At 35.0% G+C, this 21,409-nt stretch overlaps 2 protein-coding genes across 2 annotated transcripts in view; one reads left to right on the top strand and one right to left on the bottom strand.

The window, feature by feature from the left end:
* The window catches only part of LOC123666863 (pyrimidodiazepine synthase-like), a 29,073-nt gene extending 17,073 nt beyond the window's left edge, over window positions 1–12,000 (bottom strand). Inside the window, exon 1 of the mRNA XM_045600887.1 lies at window positions 11,774–12,000. Coding sequence (XP_045456843.1) covers window positions 11,774–11,801 — 28 coding nt within the window. The 5' untranslated portion in view covers window positions 11,802–12,000. The remainder of the gene's footprint in view (window positions 1–11,773) is intronic.
* A 4,939-nt stretch (window positions 12,001–16,939) lies between these two features.
* Window positions 16,940–20,298, top strand: LOC123667167 (gastrula zinc finger protein XlCGF49.1-like). Its single transcript, XM_045601136.1, has 3 exons — window positions 16,940–17,037; window positions 19,223–19,413; window positions 19,847–20,298. The coding sequence occupies exons 1-3, from the start codon at window positions 16,940–16,942 to the stop codon at window positions 20,137–20,139; spliced, it is 582 nt and encodes a 193-aa protein (XP_045457092.1). The 3' UTR covers window positions 20,140–20,298.
* The last annotated feature ends 1,111 nt before the right edge of the window (window positions 20,299–21,409 follow it).

Below are 21,409 nucleotides of genomic sequence, written 5' to 3'. Positions count from 1 at the left end.
CGTAAACTTGTGGAGGCCTATGTCCAGCAGTGGACTGTATAGGCTGTAATGATTGATGATGATTGAATAACAGTACACCTAACAGCTTCTAATATACATACATGAATAGGTAGCGTCTATTTCTGTTTCGATTTTAGATTTTTATAAGAATTTGAGCTAAAAATTATTTATGTACGCTTGATTTGGGGATTAAGCTGATGAATGCGTGACAAGAGCATTACGAAAAGTGTGATCGGGCAAGGCGAACGGAGCAGGAGAGAGATGCGTGCACACATTTTCTTTCTCGTTTTCTCCCATAGCCAATTACGTTTATATCTAAGACACAGTGCAGGCCTATCGCTAAAGAAGTTATACTATAGTCTTACAATTTCAGTATTAATTGATTATAATTTTTAACCGAATTCCAAAAAAGGAGGAGGTTCTCAATTCTACTGTATTTTTTTTTAATGTATGTTACATCAGAACTTTTGACCGTGTGGACCGATTTCGACAAATTTTATTTTAATCGAAAGGTGGTGTGAAAATGCCAATTGGTCCCATTTAAATTTATTTGAGATCTAACAACTACTTTTCGAGTTATATCTAATAATACGTTTTTACTTGACGCTTTTTTCGTCGACCTTCGTTGTATTATACCGCATAACTTTCTACTGGATGTACCGATTTTTATAATTCTTTTTTTGTTGGAAAGGAGATATCCCAAATTTAGTACCATGATAAGGAAACCAGGATCTGATGATGGGATCCCAGAGAAGTCGAGGGAAACTTTTGAAAATCCGTAATAACTTTTTACTGACTTTTTTCATCGATCTACGTTGTATTTATTACTCGTCGATGTAATTGAAGTCGGTTTTTTTTTTCGTTTGCGAGCAAACACAATTATTTATTATCATGGTTCACTTATGGTTAATTCACTTTTTACAACTTTTTTTGTAATTACTATAATTTTTAAGATATGAAAAAGGTTGGGTTAAGGCTATAACTATATTTTCTATCAGCCTTCGGATGAGCAAGAACTTTGAGCGTCTTATTTTTTAATAATCCTGTAAACCCAACTCACAAAAACAAAGAAAATAGCGTGAGTGGTGAAACACGGCCTAATGCATCTAAGCAATAAGTCGCAACGTGATAAGTGCTTAGAAACAAATTACGTAAATTGAGGTCAAGGTGCCACCGTGTGTGTGTTACTAACTCGACGTTGCAAGACCGTGCAAGTATAATAAAAACTTTTTAATGTTTTGATTGTCAAGTGATTTATTTTTTATATTACACACCTTCAAGAAGACTGAGCTTTATTCTCATAAATGGAAAAGTACAGGAATCGCGTACTCTTAAGCCCCTATATTTTTATAACACTGTATGAATATGCTACAAAATACACAATTTTATAAAGAATGCACATTAAACTATAAATTAAATATCATTTGAAGTCTTTAAAATACTATTATTTATTCCGTGTTGACATCCGGAATCCATCTTGAGTCAAGCACCTGTCTTTTTAACTTCCTTCGGCCTTTTTCTCCTCCCTTCGATCTTCCGGCGACGCTGCTGCCCTCTAGAATTGCTTTTGGCGGGAGCTGACGTTCACTTTTTTTTAATACAAAAGAACTTTTACCTCATTATAGCGTCGTCTTTCTTAACGAAATACACGGTCTAGTTTTGTTCACGTATATTAGTCAAGTCTTTAAAAGTGAAAAGTGATAATCCTCCCTTCAAAATGGAGAACATCGAAAATAATGAAGAACAACAGTCGCAATCAAGAAAACGCCAAGCAAGTGATTCTAGCGGTTCTAGTGATTGTTCGTCTCGAGGGTCCAGTTCAGATAGAAGCAGTAAGGTTGCGAAGAGATCTCGCCAAACGGTAAGAGATATGCAATTTCAATTTCTTACCCAGCAAGTGTCATTTTTAACGAGTTTAATAACTCAGAATAATAATAATACTCCACAAGTCATAAATGCCTCTTCTGTAGTTTGTGAAGAGGTACCTAAAAACATAAACGATTCTCATGATTTTATTTTGCGTCCACCCGCACATTCGGTAGTTGAGGAGAAACAAAAATTATATTTATCGGATTTGACAACCAACATTAAGGATCCTGTTTTCAGTAAATCTAAAGAATCTCATTTACTTAAGCTCAGTCAAATACAAAGATTTAAAAGTAGCGACTGGAATTCTATACGTTTTTATGAACCTCAAAAGAAATATGTTACTACCCCCGGATTTATTGAATTAAATATTAATGATGAGCTTAGACGTTTTTCTGCTTCATCGAGTGAGGACTCACGTTTACATTATTTAGAGCGAACATTTGCAGCCTTAACAAATGCTATTATTTCTCAAAAAGAAGAATTAAATATAGCCTTGCAAAAAATCGTAGATTGGGCAGGTGATAAAAATACGACATTAACACCAAAAAATTTTTTTGATAAAATTGAATCATCGTTTAATAAAGATTCGACATATACTAAGGTGACTGACGATATTCTTCAAATAGTGTGTGGCAGGCGCGCAGACTGTATCCAGTCTCGTAGAGAATTATTGTTGAAACAAATACCTGACGAATTTCATTCTGGTGCTTTACAAAAAATACCTCCAACTTACGAATTTTTGTTTGACGAAAATCTATTAAATATCTACCTTCAAAAAATAGGAGGTGCCGAAAAATTAGCAGTTAATTCACAGATATTGGAGCGTTCCTCACGGCCTTTGGGGACAGATCCCAAACCATCGTGCTCCTATAATTACGGCTCAAAACTTGCTAAAGAGCATACAGAAAGGTTTTTTCGATCCACCTATACAGGTAAGAAAGGTAAAGGTAAAGGAAAGTCTTCATCCAAGCAAAGATCTTCGTATAACAAATTTCGATCAGGTCAAGACCAAAGAAGTAAAAAATCAAATTATAATTCAACTACCCGAAATAAAAATAATAAAGAATGACTCTGTAAAATTTCGAGGAGGCTGTCTAAGACGATATCAGCATGTTTGGAGCAATCTAGGTGCACCAGACTACATTTGCAAAATTTTAAACGGGGTTCGCATATCGTTTGTAATGAAGCCTCCTTTGATAATACCCAACAAAATGGTAATAACATCTTTTCAAACGAAAAAATCCTTACAAATGTCACAACAAATAAAAGAGATGTTGAACATGCAGATATTAGAGAAAGCGGATTTAACGCCAAGTTACCTGTCCACATTTTTTCTAGTCCCGAAAGTGGACGGTACAGTCAGACCAATTTTCAACCTAAAGCGGCTAAACAGTTTCGTTCACATAAAGCCGTTTCAGTTATTCAATCATTTTCGAGTGCCGGAATTTTTACAAGAAAAAGATTGGTTGACAAAAATGGATCTAAGTCAAGCATATTTTCATGTGAGTATTGCAAACGAACATCGACGGTTCCTGAGACTCGGTTACAATGGCGAACTACTGCAGATGACATGCCTGCCCTTTGGCCTTTCATCGGCACCACGAATTTTTGCTACCCTCACAAACTGGATAGCGGAATACCTACGGAAACGGAACGTCAGGTGCGTGGTATATTTAGACGACTTTCTTCTAGCCAACCAGTCACGTCAGCTTCTGAGCGAACAGGTGGCTTTTGTTGTCAATATTCTGCAGCAGCTTGGATGGACTATCAACTTTACCAAATCTGTCCTGGTTCCGACTCAACAACTAGAATTTCTAGGTATAACTTGGGACACCTTACTCAACAGAAAGTCCTTGTCGGAACCGAAGTGCCTTACACTACGCTTGGCACTTCAGCGACAGTTAACGGCAGGCAGTTGGTCTCTCAAACAAGCACAGTCCCTTCTGGGGAGACTCAACTTCGCCTCTTTCGTTATCCGCCGAGGGAGGTTACACTGTCGGACTATGCAGTACTACAGCCGACAACTTCCTCAGCGACAACCTCACCGTCAAGTAAAACTAACAGACTCTGTACTGGCCGATATGAGATGGTGGGAGACAGCTGCCTCGGGATCCATGCCTATTCACATGAACTCGGTAACTCATCACCTCACAACCGATGCTTCGGAACTAGGCTGGGGTGCACAAATAGGAGACGTGAAAATATCAGGTCAGTGGAACATGGCTCAACAGCAATGGCATGTCAACCTGAAAGAGCTATTTGCAGTTCACGAAGCCATTGTCCACCAACAGGACAGACTGTTACATTCTCATATACTCCTTTTAACGGACAACCGTACAGTCGTGTCATATATGAACAAGGAAGGTGGAACCAAGTCAAAAGCCCTCCTCGATTTAACGCGGAAAATTTTGTGGAGAATGGATCAATGGAATATTCACATAACTGCTCATTATTTTCCAGGCCGTTACAACACAGAGGTCGATGCACTATCCAGAATAAAACCATCCCCGGAGTGGCATCTTCTACATACAGCTACGAGGAAGATTTTTCAAATGTGGGGGACGCCGGAGATAGACTTATTCGCCTCCAAAACAGCTCACGTGGTTCCGAAATATGTAACATTAGACGTATTGGATCAGACAGCTGTACTCCACAACGCCTTTTGCCATCAGTGGGATCACGGGTTAGCCTGGATATTCCCACCTCCGAATCTAATACCACGGGTCCTATCTCATCTGAACACCGCCAGAGGGAAGTATATTCTAATAGCACCCCGGTGGGAGAAAGTGTTCTGGTTGGCAGATATACATCACCGTGCTCTTCGAGAACCATATCTCATACCGAACCTTCAACAAGTGCTTCTCGATACAGTTACAGGATGCCATCCACCGAACATACAAAAAATACAATTACAAGCTTGGCTGATTTTGGGTGGTCAGAAGAAATAGAAAATTGGACTGAGGAAGAGAGATCTTTGCTTCTATCTAGCTGGCGAGAATCAACTATAAAGACGTACATGCCAGCTTGGCGAAAGTGGAGAACTTGGTGCACAAATCATACTATTAGCTACAAAAACCCAAATCCAACCGAAGTAGCTCGTTACTTGGCTTATCTACATACTAATGAGGGTTTGGCGTACAGAACGATATTAGTTCATAAGTCTGTAATTTCGACCTTCACAAATATATCGACAAAGGTAGATTTGTCCTCTAACTTTTTTGTTAAGCACATGTTAAAAGCCATCTCCGTTGCGAAAGAAAAGCCTGTCACTCCACCCATATGGGATCCTCATATAGTTATTCAATACCTAAACGACAATCCGCCGGATGAAAACAATTTCCACCAGGTATCAAGGCATACAGCAATTCTATTATTGTTATCATCAGGCCGAAGAGTTCATGATCTGACACTGTTGACTGTGGAGGAAGGAAAATTTATTGATCAAAATGATGTTGTTATATTTTGGCCAAGGTTCGGATCAAAAACCGATACCGTAAATTATAGGCAATCTGGATGGAAAATAACACAGCATCCTAATAAGCCGTTGGATTGTGTCTTTTGGACTCGTCGTCTTAAGAATTTATCACAAGATCGTCGTATTCTGAACGGTAAAGTAATAACAAATTTATTCTTGACTACAAGGGGAATAACTAAGGCAGCATCAAGGACTGTTATCGGAGGCTGGGTAAAATCAGTCTTGAGAGAGGCTGGAGTCGAAGCTTCGCCAGGGTCCGTGCGATCGGCGGTCGCATCTCTTAACTGGTTAGAGCAATTTCCTATTGACAAAATTTTGGCAACTGGTAATTGGAGACAAGAACATACATTCCGAAGATACTACCAAAAGATTATTTTAAATCAATCAAACGAAAATCATAATGTTTCTTTATCAAAATATTTTCAATCGCTACGTTAAAAGTTAATAGCTATTGTAGGCACATATTTCATGACATTGCATTAAAGATGATTTTTGAAAATTATTCTCTTATTGTCAATACAACCTAATAAATTACAGGCACATTATAGCATCGTCATATTACCACCAGGAGATAACAAACACATCACTCAAGATGGATTCCGGATGTCAACACGGAATAAATAATAGAGAGTTTTAACTAACAATAAAACTTACCTATTATTTTTCCTTAAGACATCCGGAATCCAGGTAATTCCTACCTGGTGCATCTCGAGTCTTATAATGAGGTAAAAGTTCTTTTGTATTAAAAAAAGTGAACGTCAGCTCCCGCCAAAAGCAATTCTAGAGGGCAGCAGCGTCGCCGGAAGATCGAAGGGAGGAGAAAAAGGCCGAAGGAAGTTAAAAAGACAGGTGCTTGACTCAAGATGGATTCCGGATGTCTTAAGGAAAAATAATAGGTAAGTTTTATTGTTAGTTAAAACTCTCTATTATTTACATACTCCCGTAACTATAGCTGCGTACATTTCAAGAAAGGAGGTTCAATTCTGTTTGAGAATTGAAATTATGACAGTAATTTTTTTTATTTTTTTTTTTTTTTATTTAGGATACTTATTATGTAGAGAACGTAGGTATTTATTTCTTATCAAGTGCCGAAATAAGAAATATTTTGGTTTTATTAATCGATTTCTAAATAAGGAGAAAATCATTAATTTGACTGTATTTTTAATGTGTGTTTAGGTATCTGTTGTTTGACTATAAGTGCCATAATTTTTTTTTTAAATTATTTATGACACATTTTCTGCAGATAACCATTTATTTCCTTTCAAGTGGCTAATGGTACGGGAGCCAGTTAAAAGTTTTGTTTTTTTTTTCAGTTTTGTACGAAGTTACGAGTGGAAGGAAATTGGTCATGTAAATCTGTCACTGGCCCCCAAATCATATATACAGTCTTCTTTTTATAGTAAGTAATAACTAATTTCTATACAAACTTTAATCCTTCCTATTTCGACCTCTTCAAGACTTCTTTGGGATGAAATATTGTCTATTGCCTTCCCCGACATCTAGGTCCTATTACACCAGTAGTGGATACAGTATATCTTGGATATATGTTATAAATAGACTAACGGCAGGAGGTCGTATAGGCCCTTACGACCTGTTTCATTTCAAATAACTACAACTTAGGTATATCATCATATTATTTACCTATTATTATTGTTTTTTTTTTTTTGTAAAATTATTGTTTTATTTTAGTTGCGTGGTATGTACATTGTTGAACAGTTATCTTGTATTTTTTTTTGTCTAGTCTTTAAGTTGTCTGTGTATCGATGTATGTATGTGAGTGTGAATAAACGATTATTATTATTATTATTAATCACATCTGCGAATTGTATTCCTATTTCTGTCATAATTGCGCAAGTAACTCTTTCTATCTGTTACGCTTTCACGACTATACCAGCCAAGTGCGAGTTGTGTTTAATCCGTCTCGCAATAACGGGCGTGAATTTTAACTTCATTTTGTATGGGAATTCGGCATTTCAACCTAGTTCTCGCGTTTGCCGCTAAATGACTGTATCGATTGTATCGTATACTATTCTTTATCGTCTAGGCTGCAATGTTTAAATTTCCATGCAAAATAGTCTTCACGTATAAACGTGTTTCTCTCATGTTTCTGAGAATAAAACTCGCACTAGGCACTCTGAACCGATATAAGAAATTTAATGAATATAAAGATAGACTAAGGGGGACTGTTTCACCGATTTATAATAAAAGTTTATGAGATATATCTAATCGCAAATGTTAATTGAAAAGTTATAGTTTATTTATTTATTTATTTATTTTTTTAGGACAACTTACAAAACATGCACTAATACAGATTTTACCAAAAAGGTTTTTTTTTTCATGTCACTAGGTCGGCAAACAAGCGTACGGCTCACCTGATGGTAAGTGATTACCGTAGCTTATAGACGCCTGCAACACCAGAAGCATCGCAAGCGCGTTGCCGATCCAATCCCCAATCCCCCAGGAGCTCTGGTCACCTTACTCACCAACAGGACCACAATACTGCTTGAAAACAGTATTATTTTGCTGTGATCTTCTGTAAGGTCGCGGTACTACCCCAGTCGGGCTGCTCCATATTTTGAGCAGGAAATTCCTGCTGTGCCCTACCTACCTCAGTTAAACAACAAGTTTACAATAATTTGCTGAGTGTTGTTTTATTTAGAAGTTGCCACGGTGTGGTAACTAATTGATAATTGTGGTGGTTCTTAATTGATAAAAGACCAAAGATAAATAACACTACTTCCAAGCAGTTTTCTGTTCCTGTTGGTGAGTAAGGTGACCAGAACTCCTGGGGGGGACTGGGTATTGGGTCGGCAACGCGCTTGCGATGCTTGTGGTGTTGCAGACGTCTATAAGCTACCGTACCGTAACCGTACGATTGTTTGCCGACCTAGTTATATATATAAAATAAAAACATTGTAATTATCTGTTGTTATTCATACTGCTAAAGTTTATTCGTAATTTATGTGCAGGACAAACTTTATACACAACCTTTGAATGTTTAAGAATTATATTTCCTTTTTGATTTTATATCTACTTCTGTTGGCGCGTTAAGGAAAAATGATGAGAGAAAATTTTTAGGATGCGCGCGCATATTGCCTAAAAAAACCGACACCCTAAAGTTAGATAGTCAACGAAGAATAAGTTAGCAACGTGAAGTTAGCTAGCCGATGAAGTATAACTTCTTACGCGCGTGCATAAGTTACACACACGCTTTTTTTAAAAGATTAACTGTTAATTTTCTTACCAGCTCTAGTCAGGGGTATCATCATTCCGAATCTGTGGTAGCTTCTTTTAATTATAAATAAATACTTATGACAAATATAATTTTAATTTAAAGAAAATAAAATAAAAAAAAACTGTTTTTGAAAAAAAGTGTTTTTGATTTCCTGCAATATCGTAACCTCAATAAATATAAATATATATTAATATAAGTATACAAATGGTACGATCGAATGTCAGGTATTGAAAGATATTTGTTTTAATTTCGTAATATTCGATTAATGTATTTTTTACTAAATTCAGCATTATTAGCTTCATGATAAATTACATCTCCTTTGTATGATAATGAACGATAAGAATTTACACATTTTAGATAAAAAGTACAGTTTTAATGAGATAATGCAAATATTGTTTTCAAGTTGTGCCTGGGACTTCGTTCTATCTCAGTTTAACTTTTATTCCCTGAAGAGAGTCGTACTAAATTTCGGTCTACCAGTAACCAGTAAGTAACCAGTGTTTATGTGTGAATCATTCACTAAAGAAAACCGCATCAAAATCCGTTGCGTAATTTTAAAGATCCAAGTATACAGACAGCGGGAAGCGACTTTGTTTTATACTATGTAATGATGATACAACTTCACATTCATCTAGTTCCCCCTTGTTATTATATCTTTTAAATGGTTAGACCCTTTTCGCGATCGTCCGGATAACCGGTTTTTATGTAAATATACAATGACACATATAAATACCAAACATATGACGTCATTATATACTTTTAGTAAATTGTTTTACGTCATAGTTGTAGTAATGACTAGCTTGACGCCAGCGGCCTCAACTGTTTGAAATAACGATTTTGTCGCTTCCATCTTTTCCTATTGTTTTATAATGTTTTCTCCTGTTAAAATATAGCCTATGTCACTAAGAAATAGCTAGCATTCTGGTGAACGAATTTTTAAAATCGGTCCAATACTTTTGGAATAAAACTTCTTTACGTATTGAGAGTAAGCTGGTGAATGAGAACAGAGCAAGAGAGAGGTGCGAGCACATATTTTCTTTCTCTCTTTCTCTCATTGCCAGTCACGTTTCGTATATCTAAGACACAGTGCAGGCCTATTGTCCAGAAGCTTTACTTCAGTCGTATGGTCTAAAGCACGCTCGTTTTTTTAGTTTGACAATTACAAACAAATAAAAAATTAAACCTCTGCTCTTTATAATAAGTATCGACTTGCTGTTGATTTCGTTCGAGATTTAAATTTTGATTATTCCTCTTTTTTTTAGAGCGGAGTATGTTACTTTAATAATAAAAATAGTAATATCCTTCCTTGTACTTATATGTAACTAGCTGACCGCGCAAACGTTGTTTTGCCATACATGTTATTAATCCCCTTAATCCCTCCTCCCTTATAACTTATATCAGTTCAGCCTATTGCAGTCCATTGCTAGACATAGGCCTCCCCAAGTTCACGCCAGACATCCCTGTTTTCCGCAATCCTCATCCAGCCTACACCGGCAATCTTACGTAGATCGTTGATCCAACGGGCCGGAGGACGTCCCACACTGCGTTTGGCAAGACGCGGTCTCCACTCCAGGACCCGTCTGCTCCAACGGCCATCATTCCTGCGACACAGATGACCAGCCCACTGCCACTTCAATTTGCTAATTATGTGGGCTATGTCAGTTACTTTCGTTCTCTCGCGGATAGTCTCATTTCTAATCCTACCTTTGAGAGAAACCCCAAGCATAGCCAGTGGACCAGAGTCCCTTCATCAGTGTCCACGTCTCGGCTCCGTATGTTAACACAGGCAGGATGGATTATTTGAAGACTTTTGTCTTCAAGCATTGCGAAATCTTCTAAGTGAACTCGACGAAGTCTGCCAAACGCCACCCAGCCCAATCGAATCTTCCTATCGGTCGCCTTTTAGAAATTGTTGCGGACCAGTTGGATGGTATGGCCTAGGTAAACATAATCCTGAACAACTTCGAGAAGGGTACCATCGACCGATACCTCTCGGTATGACTTGGTGGACATAATTAATAAATCGTTTTGTTCAAGTTAATTCTGAGACCGACCCGCCGGGAGGACTCGTTTAGGCCGGCCAGCATTTGGCCTAGCTCATCCAACGTCTCCGCAAAGATGACGATATCGTCGGCGAAACGAAGGCGACAGATGTGTTCGTTGCCGTTGATGCCTCGTTCCCCAATCCAAGGTCTTAAAGACTTAAGAATCCTCTTAACCCCCCCCCCCATAACTTAGCGGTATCAAAAATAGATGTTGGCCGATTCTCAGACCTACCCAAGCACACAAAATTTCATAAAAATCGGTCCAGCCGTGTCGGAAGAGTATTTTAACTAACATTGTGACTCGAGAATTTTATATATTAGCTATAGAGATAGTAAACTCTTTTTAAGAAATTAAATTTAAAACAAATCTTATTTATTAAAGACGATTTCTACACTATTCATTTTAAATTAAAAATGACACACACATACACATATTTATTTATTCTCCTATTTCACTTCTCAAGGCTTAAGGGAATTAAATGAGTGATAAATTAAAAAAAAATATTCAAAATAATTGTTGTGTATTGCAAAAGAATTGCAGAATTTTTAAAATTGATTTTAACGAAACAATGTAATTTTTAATTATCTTCCTAACATATATCAAGATTTTCGGTAATATTTCTAACACGTATTTCTAGTAAAATTGTAATTATTAATGCAGGTATATTAAGTAATAAAAAATATATCTTCATTCTTTTTTTTCAAATTACGAAACCGATTTTTATTACAATGTTATTATGATAAACTGTATTCTTCAATTTATATAAAAAATTGCAGTTGCAATAACATAACGTCAAGCGTGACATTATTGAACAGCTGTTTTCTATTTACACTTTTATTTAATGATATTACAAATATATTTCATAAAAAATGCGGCTTTTTACACTTTATAAATTACAAAATATTATAAACAGGTGCATATTCTCTAAATTATCTAATTTATAGGTATATAAATATGTAAAAATTTATAAAGATAAACGTGTATATATGTCTAAACAATTAAGCTTTTACTAATTAATTGAGTTTAAAAAGCCTTCTTTATTTTTATTTTTTTTTTTTTTTATAAAATTCGCAACGAATACAAACAACGCGCAAAAGCAACGATTAACCAAAATACAGCTAAATTAATGTACAAAAAAGGTTACATACCGGCGGTTCGATGAGGATAATAGGCCATTGCACAAAAAAATTAATACAATTTATTTAATTCACAGAGCACTACAACGTTCTGCATCCAATGTGGAAATAGCGACGTCACATTTAAAATAAGCCAGTATGACATCATTCGCGACCCGATTATCAAAAACACGGACAGATTACGAAAATATAAACATTATACGAAAAATAGCTCACTCGTAATACTTTTTAATTTCGTCGGGTTATATCAAAAGGTCGGAGAACGCAACTTTAGGTATTTTTTATTGATTTACCTACATCCATAAAGTTTTCAATTGTTGATGTATTTGAAATATGAACAATTATTGACTAGCAATATAGATTATTCTTTAATAAACGTTTTAACCTTAATTTTGATTACTTGTAAAGATAATCATTTATTTTATTTTTTAAAAGTAATTTGAATTTTTTAATCAAACGATATTAGAATACGGAGACTACAATTGATACATTATTTCATCTTAAAATTTATTGTCTAATTTTTGTTATGCTTTTCGTAAAACTGACTTTCATTTAATAAATACAAAGTCAAATTACAATACACGTAATGAGATAATAATACTTCTAAACAGGTAATTTGGGTTGCTATATGAAACATTTCTACCTTCTACCGTTTTAATAGAATATATTTATATCGTCGAGGTCTACAATGTGTAAAATTATTATGTGGTGTTAAAGAAAAAGGAGATACAGATATTTGAACTTTTTACAATAGGCCATTAATAAAATTAATAAGAAAGCAACTCATGTGATTTGTTAGAAAATTGTAATTTATTTAATATTTAGTATAGTAGAGACATAACTCCTTAATTATCAGCAATTTATGAAATAGGGCTTAATTGTTTTAGCTACTAGTAAAAGTTATATTACTACAAGTATTTTCGATGTAAGTATATATGATACACATAGATCTTTCCATCTTAAACATTAAATAAATGTACTGTACCCAACGGATAGAAGCTTAGAATTTATTTTTTATTTTAAACCATCGAATTCCACTGCAATTGCGAATCTATAAGTTGTAGTTTCTTAATTATATTCTCTACTTCCTGCTTTTAAAGTCTATTCGAAATTTATTTGTAAGATAAACTTTATCGACAACGAGTGTTTTGAAGTTCATTCATTTATAATATTAGTTTAGATAAACCAAGTAAATTATTGTCCTGATTTATTGTTATTGTTTATACTAAATTACATGAATGAGTTGAGATATGTGGATGAAGCCATTTTTTTTTATTTTTTTTTATTTTAATTATCGTTTATAAAAGTAGTAATACACGAAATATTAAAAAAAAATAGCAACAAAAAACCACTAAGGTTTCAACCTGTGCTATCTTAGTCTAATTATACACATTCATTATTTATAACGGTTACAGACAATGTTCAAATTCTTTTAATAAGAAAATAAGAAAACAATTTGTAATATTATAAATAAATACAATAATACAATAAAATACAATTTACGTAAATGTTTAGTTCAAAATATTTAAGTAATGTTGTTTTAATTTATTTTTGATATTTCTATTTGAAATACTTTTGCATAAATCTACGGGTAGGTTGTTAATAAGTCGAGGCACAATATAAGCAGTTGTACGCTCACCATACATATTGTTAGCGCGCTGTGTACGTAGTTGTCTCTTAGTGATCGCCCGTGTGCATACAGGATGTTCAATAATATTTTTTGATGATATATTGAAAAATTGTTTTTTAAGCAATATAAAATTTACTTTGGAATGTACTGGTAAAATTTTACAATGCTTAAAGAGCCCTGATTCGTTATTGGAAAATTTACATTTTATTTTTGGTGACACTATTGTTTTTAATATTCTTAATTGGAGATTATATATTTTATCGAGGTAAGTTTTATACGTGCAGCCGTAACTACTAATTCCGTATTGTATATAGGATTCTCCTAATGCGTGGTAAAGCATAATTTTTAATTTGAATGGTATACGATTTTTAAGTATTGTTATATTTGCAAGAAATTGTCTTAGTTTGTCACACACTAGTTCAATATGGTGAATCCAGTTAAACTTGTTATCTATTGTAAGTCCAAGATATTTCTGTGTTTGGGTAATCTCTATAGTTGGGCATTTACAATTTGCTTTATTTTTTGCGTGAAGACAGTCATGGTTATGAGCAATCAAATTTTCTATAGGACATTGTTTAATATATGGAGACTTAATAATCAGTAGTCTTGTTTTACTTGCATTGAGCACTAGACCAGAGTCATGACACCATCGTGTTAGGGCATCTAGGTCGACTCGTAAACTGCTTATAGCGGCTTCGAGATTTCTATCAGCCATAACAAGACATGTATCATCCGCGAACTGGTAACATGTACTATTAGTGATACAGTTGTTCATATCATTTACGTAAGTTAAAAAGAAAAGTGGACCCAGCACGGAGCCCTGAGCTGTACCCCCAGTCACAGATATATGTTTACTGCAAATATTATCTACTTTAACAGTAAAGGTTCGGTTATCGAAGTAATTTTTGCACCAGGTCAGTAGTGGACCACGTACTCCACAATTATCTAATCTGTCAACTAGCTGCCGATGTACCAATGTATCAAAAGCACGGGAGAAATCAATAAAGAGAGCTAAGACAATTTTTTTGTCATTAAGATGTTTGTTGACTTCGTCGGTAAACTTTGACAAAAGGAATGAAGTGCTTTTACCCGACTGAAATCCGAACTGATTTTGATTGATTACATTATGTTTTCTGTAGAAACTATTTATCTGTTCTGATACATATTTTTCAACAATTTTATCTATGGAAGATAGGAGTGTTATAGGGCGATAATTTGAGTAATCATTCTTTTTACCTTTTTTATGAATTGGTCTTATACAACCTATTTTTAGAGCATCCGGGTAATGACCACTTTCAACACTACGATTAATTAAGTCTGAAATTGAGCCAGAAATGTTGTCGCCTATAACTTTAATATCGGAAATATTAATATTGTCCAAGCCTGGACCTTTTCTTGGGTTTAATTGTTTAATTATTTTATTGACACATTTTGCTGATGCTCGTTTGAACAATATACTTGAGTCCAAAGTTTTACTGGTAGCTATAGAATCAGATAACTTTAAATTACATTTTGGAATAATGTCTTTAACTGCTCTGTCAAATGTTATTGCAAAGTTCTCGGTCATGTCTTTGGTATTAATACCCTGTGCATCGAAGGCTCTATGTATAGCCATATCTAATGATAGTGTTATTCTTCCTAACATTTCGTTAACGATTTTGTATATTTTTCTTGTGTTTCTAAAATTATTATTAATATATTGTACGTAATAATTATTTCTTTTGTATTCTAAAAGTTTATGAATTTTATTTCGAATTTTGTTATAATCTAATTTAATTTTTGGATCTCGACTATTTTTCCACTTAGAAAATATATAACCTCTCTTATCACAAAGCCTGATAATATTGTTATCTATCCAGGGCGAACTAAATCTTTTTAAGCCTATTCTTGTCTTTTTAAAAGTACTTTTATTACTTGCTGTCTTTTTTGCATGATCAAAAGAAGCATAAATAAAGTTTAAGATTTCGTTGGGACTTTTCATATTTTTTGTTTTATATTTGAACAGTTTGGCTAGACTGTCTTACGCCGAACAACCGGATCACAACTTATACAAAGTACATTTATTTTTTATTTAATATATAAATTTGACAAGCATAGTCTCGCTCAAACACGAGTTTTAATAATTTAGTACAAATAGATTCTAACTGGCTTGCAACCCATTGCTTCATTGCTTGTCAATCTTGACAAGTTGACAACGAAAACAATTATTGAATTTTTATATTACATCAAGTAAACACTGTGTTATAATGTTACTATTTCTAATTTTTTACTAAATAACTGTATAAATAAAATATATACTTATCTATATAATTACTGTGTTAGTGTCATGGACAGTGGGCGTTATATTGTGATTATGAATTAGAATTTATTATAAAAAAACTGGTCGAACAAGTTGAGTATGTAAAAAGTAATATTTTTTGTAGTATAATATTCGACTATAAACATTTTTTTGTAGGTACGTTATATAGTATTATCATCTTGTTTACATCCAATTAATATCTGTACAATAATTATCTTTTGTGATACAGTTTTAGAAACAATGCACTGTAAAACTAATTTATTATTTTTGTTGTATCCACTGCTTATAATATTCACTTTAATTAAATACAAGCTTGTACAATTCTATGTTTAAAAAACTTGAAAACTTGGTAATAAAATTCGTTTTTAAATTCTTTTTCTTGCTATATTTTTATTAGATATTCAATTTTATAGCTGTCCTCACCTAGGGTTGCCCTGAAAGAGATTGCTGTTTTAGCGATAAAGTCGCTTCTTGTGCATTTTTCTTTTTGTTGATATGTAAATCCTTTGTGGTGAACAATAATTAGTATAAATAAATAAATAATCATAATATAGCTATTTATTGATATTTTATGTCAATGTTTATAATATTTTAAAGTAATTTGTAAGGAGCAGTAAAAAAGGATATAGTCTATCTCACGGTAACCAGTTACTGTAGTCTTTGGACACTCACAACAATAGAAACTTCACAAGCGCTTTGCTGACTAACCCTTGACCCTTCCAGGACTTCTGGCTACCTTGCTCACCACAACACTACTTGAAAAGAACAAAGTTGGCTTATATTATGTTGAACTTAATATAAATATTTTTTTTTAAATTATTATTGGAGTATTAACCACTAGTGTTATAGTAGCAAAACGCCAGAAATTGTGGAAACAGTTCCCATTTGGCGTGGATTTAATTGTATTTGTAGAAATGTTTTCTGGTCTGGTCCTTGTGGGTTTCCCCACCATTTTTTGGAGAGCACCTGTCGCTCCCGTTTGTTGGCATAAATGCCTCATAGTTAGATTGTTATTCATAGTAGGGAAAATATCCGCTAACCTACAGTGGAGCAGCATGGTGGATTAAGCTCTGACCCTTCTTCCCTTCCTCTTCCTTCTTCTTCCTACACATAGAAAGAGGGCCCTATGCTCAGCAGCGAGACGTTACACGCTGAATAAATTGAACATAATTTGTAATATAAAATGTATTTACAATGTTTTCATATATCATTCTGATAAAATTATTGTTATGTATTTCAGTAAATAAAAATGGAAAATATAGCAGTTCAGCCCGTTGAAGAAATTGTTATAAAGTGTGAGGTTATAGAGATATCTGATGAGGATGTCGATGCAGAGGAACCTAAGAAGTAAGAAGTTTGCTATTAATAATTTTTTTACGTATTAATATCGCGGACTGTTCCATAGTTAGGAAATTTGATGCTTGTGTTATAGGTGAAAGCTGACTATATATATCTAATATATAAAATTCTCGTGTCATAATGTTAGTTAAAATGCACCTCCGAAACGTATGGAGCGATTTTTATGAATTTTTGTGTGCATATCGGGTAGGTCTGAGAATCGGCAAACATCTATTTTTCATACTACTAAGTCATAAGAGGGGTATTAAGGGGGCTAAGAACGTATATGGCAAAACAACGTTTGCAGGGTCAGCTAGTCTAATATATAAGATTCCCCTGTCATAGCGCCAAACTCCTCCAAAACGACTTGACGGATTTATATGAAAATATTTGTGCATATTTGGTAGGTCAGAAAATCGGTCGTAAACTATTTTTTTAACCCATAAGTAATAAAGGGGGTCCAATGAATTTTTATTTCAAATTTATTGGACTTTTTTTTATTTATTTTTTAATTCGAATTTGGCAGCGATAAATGACGCCGCGTTGGCGCAACGATCATAGCATTGGTTTGTGGCTGTTGCGCTGGCGGTTGCGGGTTCGATCCCCGCACATGACAAAGATTTGTATTGGGCATACAGATGTTTCCCTTGGTCTGGGTGTTTGTGCGGTCCCTGTGGGTCTCCCTACCGCACTTCGGAGAGCACGTTAAGCCGTTGATCCCGGTTGTTATCATGTCCACCTGATCGTTACTCATAGTAGGGAATATATCCGCCTATCCGCATTAAACCGCGTGGTGGATTAAGCTGTGAGCCTTCTCCTACATGGGGAAAGAGGCCTATGCCCAGCAGTGGGATATTGCAGGCTGAAGCAAATAAAAATACATACAACCCTAAATTTTCACAATTCAACCACCAACTCTTATTTTTAAATAGCGTTTAGCGGCCAAACCTTTGCCGGGTCAGATAGTAGATATATGAAATAGGTATCTAGTTTAAGTTAATTAATTTATTGCCGACCAAATTTTTATACCGATATATGGGAGTCTATGAGATCGCATATGAGAATTTGGTCTGCATTTGTCCATGTCTTATGAGATTTTTTCCATAGGGGTGGTTCTACCTCTCTCTTATTATCTATTTTGTTACATTTTAAAATTTGTTTTATTTTCAAATCAATTTTATTATAATTTTAGCTTACTACTTAACAAAATCATTTAAGGAAGAAACTAGAAAAAATAAAGCCGTGGTATCATTTTTTTTTTTTTTTTGAAAAATATAACATAAATAAATATATTTTTAAATATAACGTTAGTGATTAAGAATCTTCAGCAGTGTTGAAGTTAACACACTTTTACCAACTTCTTTAAAAACCCAATATTTATTATTTTTTAATTGAAAACAGGTCCTTGTAATGTGATCATTGATTGGCTTACTGGCAGTCGTGCCAGTGGAGCACGGTTGATTCCGCAAATGTCACGTAGAATGGAGAACACACGAAGGAGATTGGTCGGTGCGGTTGAGATAACAGTATCAATTTAATTTTGAAAACAGGCAAAATAGATTATCATTATTATACCTTACCCTAAAACAACATAAACATTTAAAAACTAAGAATACAACTATTTCCATCTAAACATATTATACTAGGATAGACACATGATTTATTTCAACTTAATTCTCACTTCAGTCTCGCTGCTGTCAGCTCCTGGGGGGATTGGAGATTGGGTCGGCAACGCGCTTGCGATGCTTCTGGTGTTGCAGGTGTCTATAAGCTACGGTAATCGCTTACCATCAGGTGAGCCGTACGCTTGTTTGCCGACCTAGTGACATAAAAAAAAGTCTATCGCAGTCCACTGCTAGACAAAGGTCTCCACAAGTTCGCGCCAAAAATGGCGTGAACTCACGTGTGTTGCCCATAGTCACCACGCTAGGCAGGTGGGTTGGTGATCGCAGGGCTGGCTTTGTTATCCCGCCATAGGTCGGCTTTTTAATTTCCAAGGTGGTAGTGGAACTGTGTTATCCCTTAGTCGCCTCTTACGAAACTCACGGGAAGAGAGGGGGTGGCTATATTCTTTACTGCCGTAACCACACACCAGTACTTAATTTTATTTTCTACCTTCCTTATTGATGTTCACATTTTCTTACTTGACAATGTCTATTGAAGTTTTCGATCAAGATTTTTTGTTTTGTTTCAGAAAACGCCGTAAAAGAGTCACACCCAAGGAACCTCAGCCCTGTGATATATGTGGTAAAACCTTCCAGACCGGCTACGAGCTTAAGAAACACAAACGGACACACACAGGGGAGAGGCCGTACATGTGTACGATGTGTGGGAAGACTTACACACAGCTCGGACATCTTAGTATACATAGTTTATCACACAAAGGTGAATATTTATTGTTATAGATATATTGAAAACAGAGAACAGTAGAAAATATTCTACTCAAATTTTAGCCCAATCCATCTGGATAGTAACTCAACTTTACAGAAGATCACAGCTAAATAATACTGCTCACCTGGGGAGGGTCAGGTACCATTAATTACATCAATACAAGCGTACGGCACATCTGAACGTAAGCGAATACTGAAGCCTATGGACACATGCAACACCTGGAACATTGACAGTGTGTTACCCCCCCCCCCCATACCCCCGACCCTCCCCAGGACCTCATGCTTACTCACCACAGGAACACAACATGAAAACATTTTTATTTAGCTGTGATCTTCTGTAAGTTCATGGTACTGATCTTTTGTAAGAGGTACTTCCCAAGTCCTGCTGCATCATATTTTGATCGAACATTACTCATATTTAATTTCAGGCATAAAAAATTTCAACTGCAACGAATGCGGCTCATCGTTTTACAGGAAAGCGGATCTCGACAGGCACGAGAAAATTCACACCGGCGAAAAGCCTTACCAGTGCGAAATATGCTCGAAAAGTTTTACCCAGAAGAATAATTTAGTTATGCACTTTAAAATGCACATCGGTGATAAGCCACACGAATGTGATGTGTGCGGGAAGAGGTTCTTAACTAGAAGTAAAATGATGCTGCATTCGAAGAAGCATGACAAAGAGAAAAAGAAAAAATGCGGCCTACTGGGGCAAATTTAGAATTATTTTGTCGTTATAGTGCTGCCATCTTGAGGATGTATATAATTCTAACTGGATTTTTAATCAATATCTGTCCTCAATTTTTTTTTTTCGACTTGGGAGTAAGCTGGTGAATGCGCGACGAGAGCGTTACGAAAAGTGTGAAACGTAACTCTCTTTCTATCTTCACTAACTTATATCTCCCTCTCAACTCCCGTTCGCTTCGCCCGATCACAATTTTCGTAACGCTCTTGTCACGCATCCACCAGCTTAGTCCCTAAGTCAAGCGTGTGTACAGAAGCTTTACTTCGAAAATACAAACTTGAACTAGCTTGGTGTCTTTTGACAGGGGCGTAACCACGGTGGGGCAAGGTGCGGCATTTGCCCCAGCCTGAATCGAAGCTAATAATTGATATTTTAGATTTTAATACCAAAATTTTAAGTAGATTTAGCCAACACACCGCAAGCTATTATTGAAGTAGTGTAGATAGCAAAAGTAAATAAAAAGTTGCAGTAAATAAAAGAAAGATAATTTTCTCCTGCTTATCAAGTTTTTTACTTTGTTTCACCCCACCTTTACAAATTTCTGGGTACGACCATGTCTTTTGACATCATTGGTAGAAAAAGTGTTGAAACTTAAATACTTCTGCCCATACTTCTTAAAAGGACATGCCTTTATCCAGGAATGGGAAAACACGGGTGTTTTATTACAGTGTTATTAAAAATAACAATAGTTATTTTTTTTAAGAAGTTTTAGTCCATTAGGACTACGTAACTCCATAGGAACATCACACATGTTACATATCGACGGGTGCAAAGTAAAAAGAGTTATATACAAAACAGCAACTTTTCAGGAGAGCGCAAAATAGGAAAAAGTGCTCCCATTTTGTCAATTTCAAACCAAATTTGTTGAAATTTTCATCACTGCTTTATTTTATCGAAAGACAAACAATTGTATATTTCATTTCATCTAATTATGTTTAATTTACGAGATATTGCAGTTGTCTGCCTCTACATTGTGCTTAAAAATATGACAACTGAGTTAACTACCACTTGGTCGTTTCTACATAGGAATTAATAAATCTGGGTTTAATAAAGATGTTTCATATATTTATAAGTATGACTTTTCCAATTCCAAAAATTTCCAAAAACGTACTTACTTTACACTTTACTTTACATGTCTATTGTGATCTATTCAAACGGTTTATTATTATGATAAGACTTTCACACAAACCTTAATACGTAAAAAACCAAAACAAACAAACATTGTTGCCGGCCGGCGAAGCACATG

Source organism: Melitaea cinxia, chromosome 27 (genome assembly GCF_905220565.1).
Source record: "Melitaea cinxia chromosome 27, ilMelCinx1.1, whole genome shotgun sequence".
NCBI classification, from domain to species: domain Eukaryota; kingdom Metazoa; phylum Arthropoda; class Insecta; order Lepidoptera; family Nymphalidae; genus Melitaea; species Melitaea cinxia.
Note: the sequence above shows the minus strand (reverse complement) of the source record. Positions and strands in the feature narration are given on the sequence as shown.

Excerpts from the sequence above, each read along its gene's own strand:
- LOC123667167 (XM_045601136.1), top strand. The coding sequence starts at position 16,940 with ATGGAAAATATAGCAGTTCAGCCCGTTGAAGAAATTGTTATAAAGTGT. Across the intron at positions 17,038-19,222 it reads GATGCAGAGGAACCTAAGAA|AAAACGCCGTAAAAGAGTCA; the intron begins GTAAGAAGTTTG and ends GTTTTGTTTCAG. Across the intron at positions 19,414-19,846 it reads ACATAGTTTATCACACAAAG|GCATAAAAAATTTCAACTGC; the intron begins GTGAATATTTAT and ends ATTTAATTTCAG.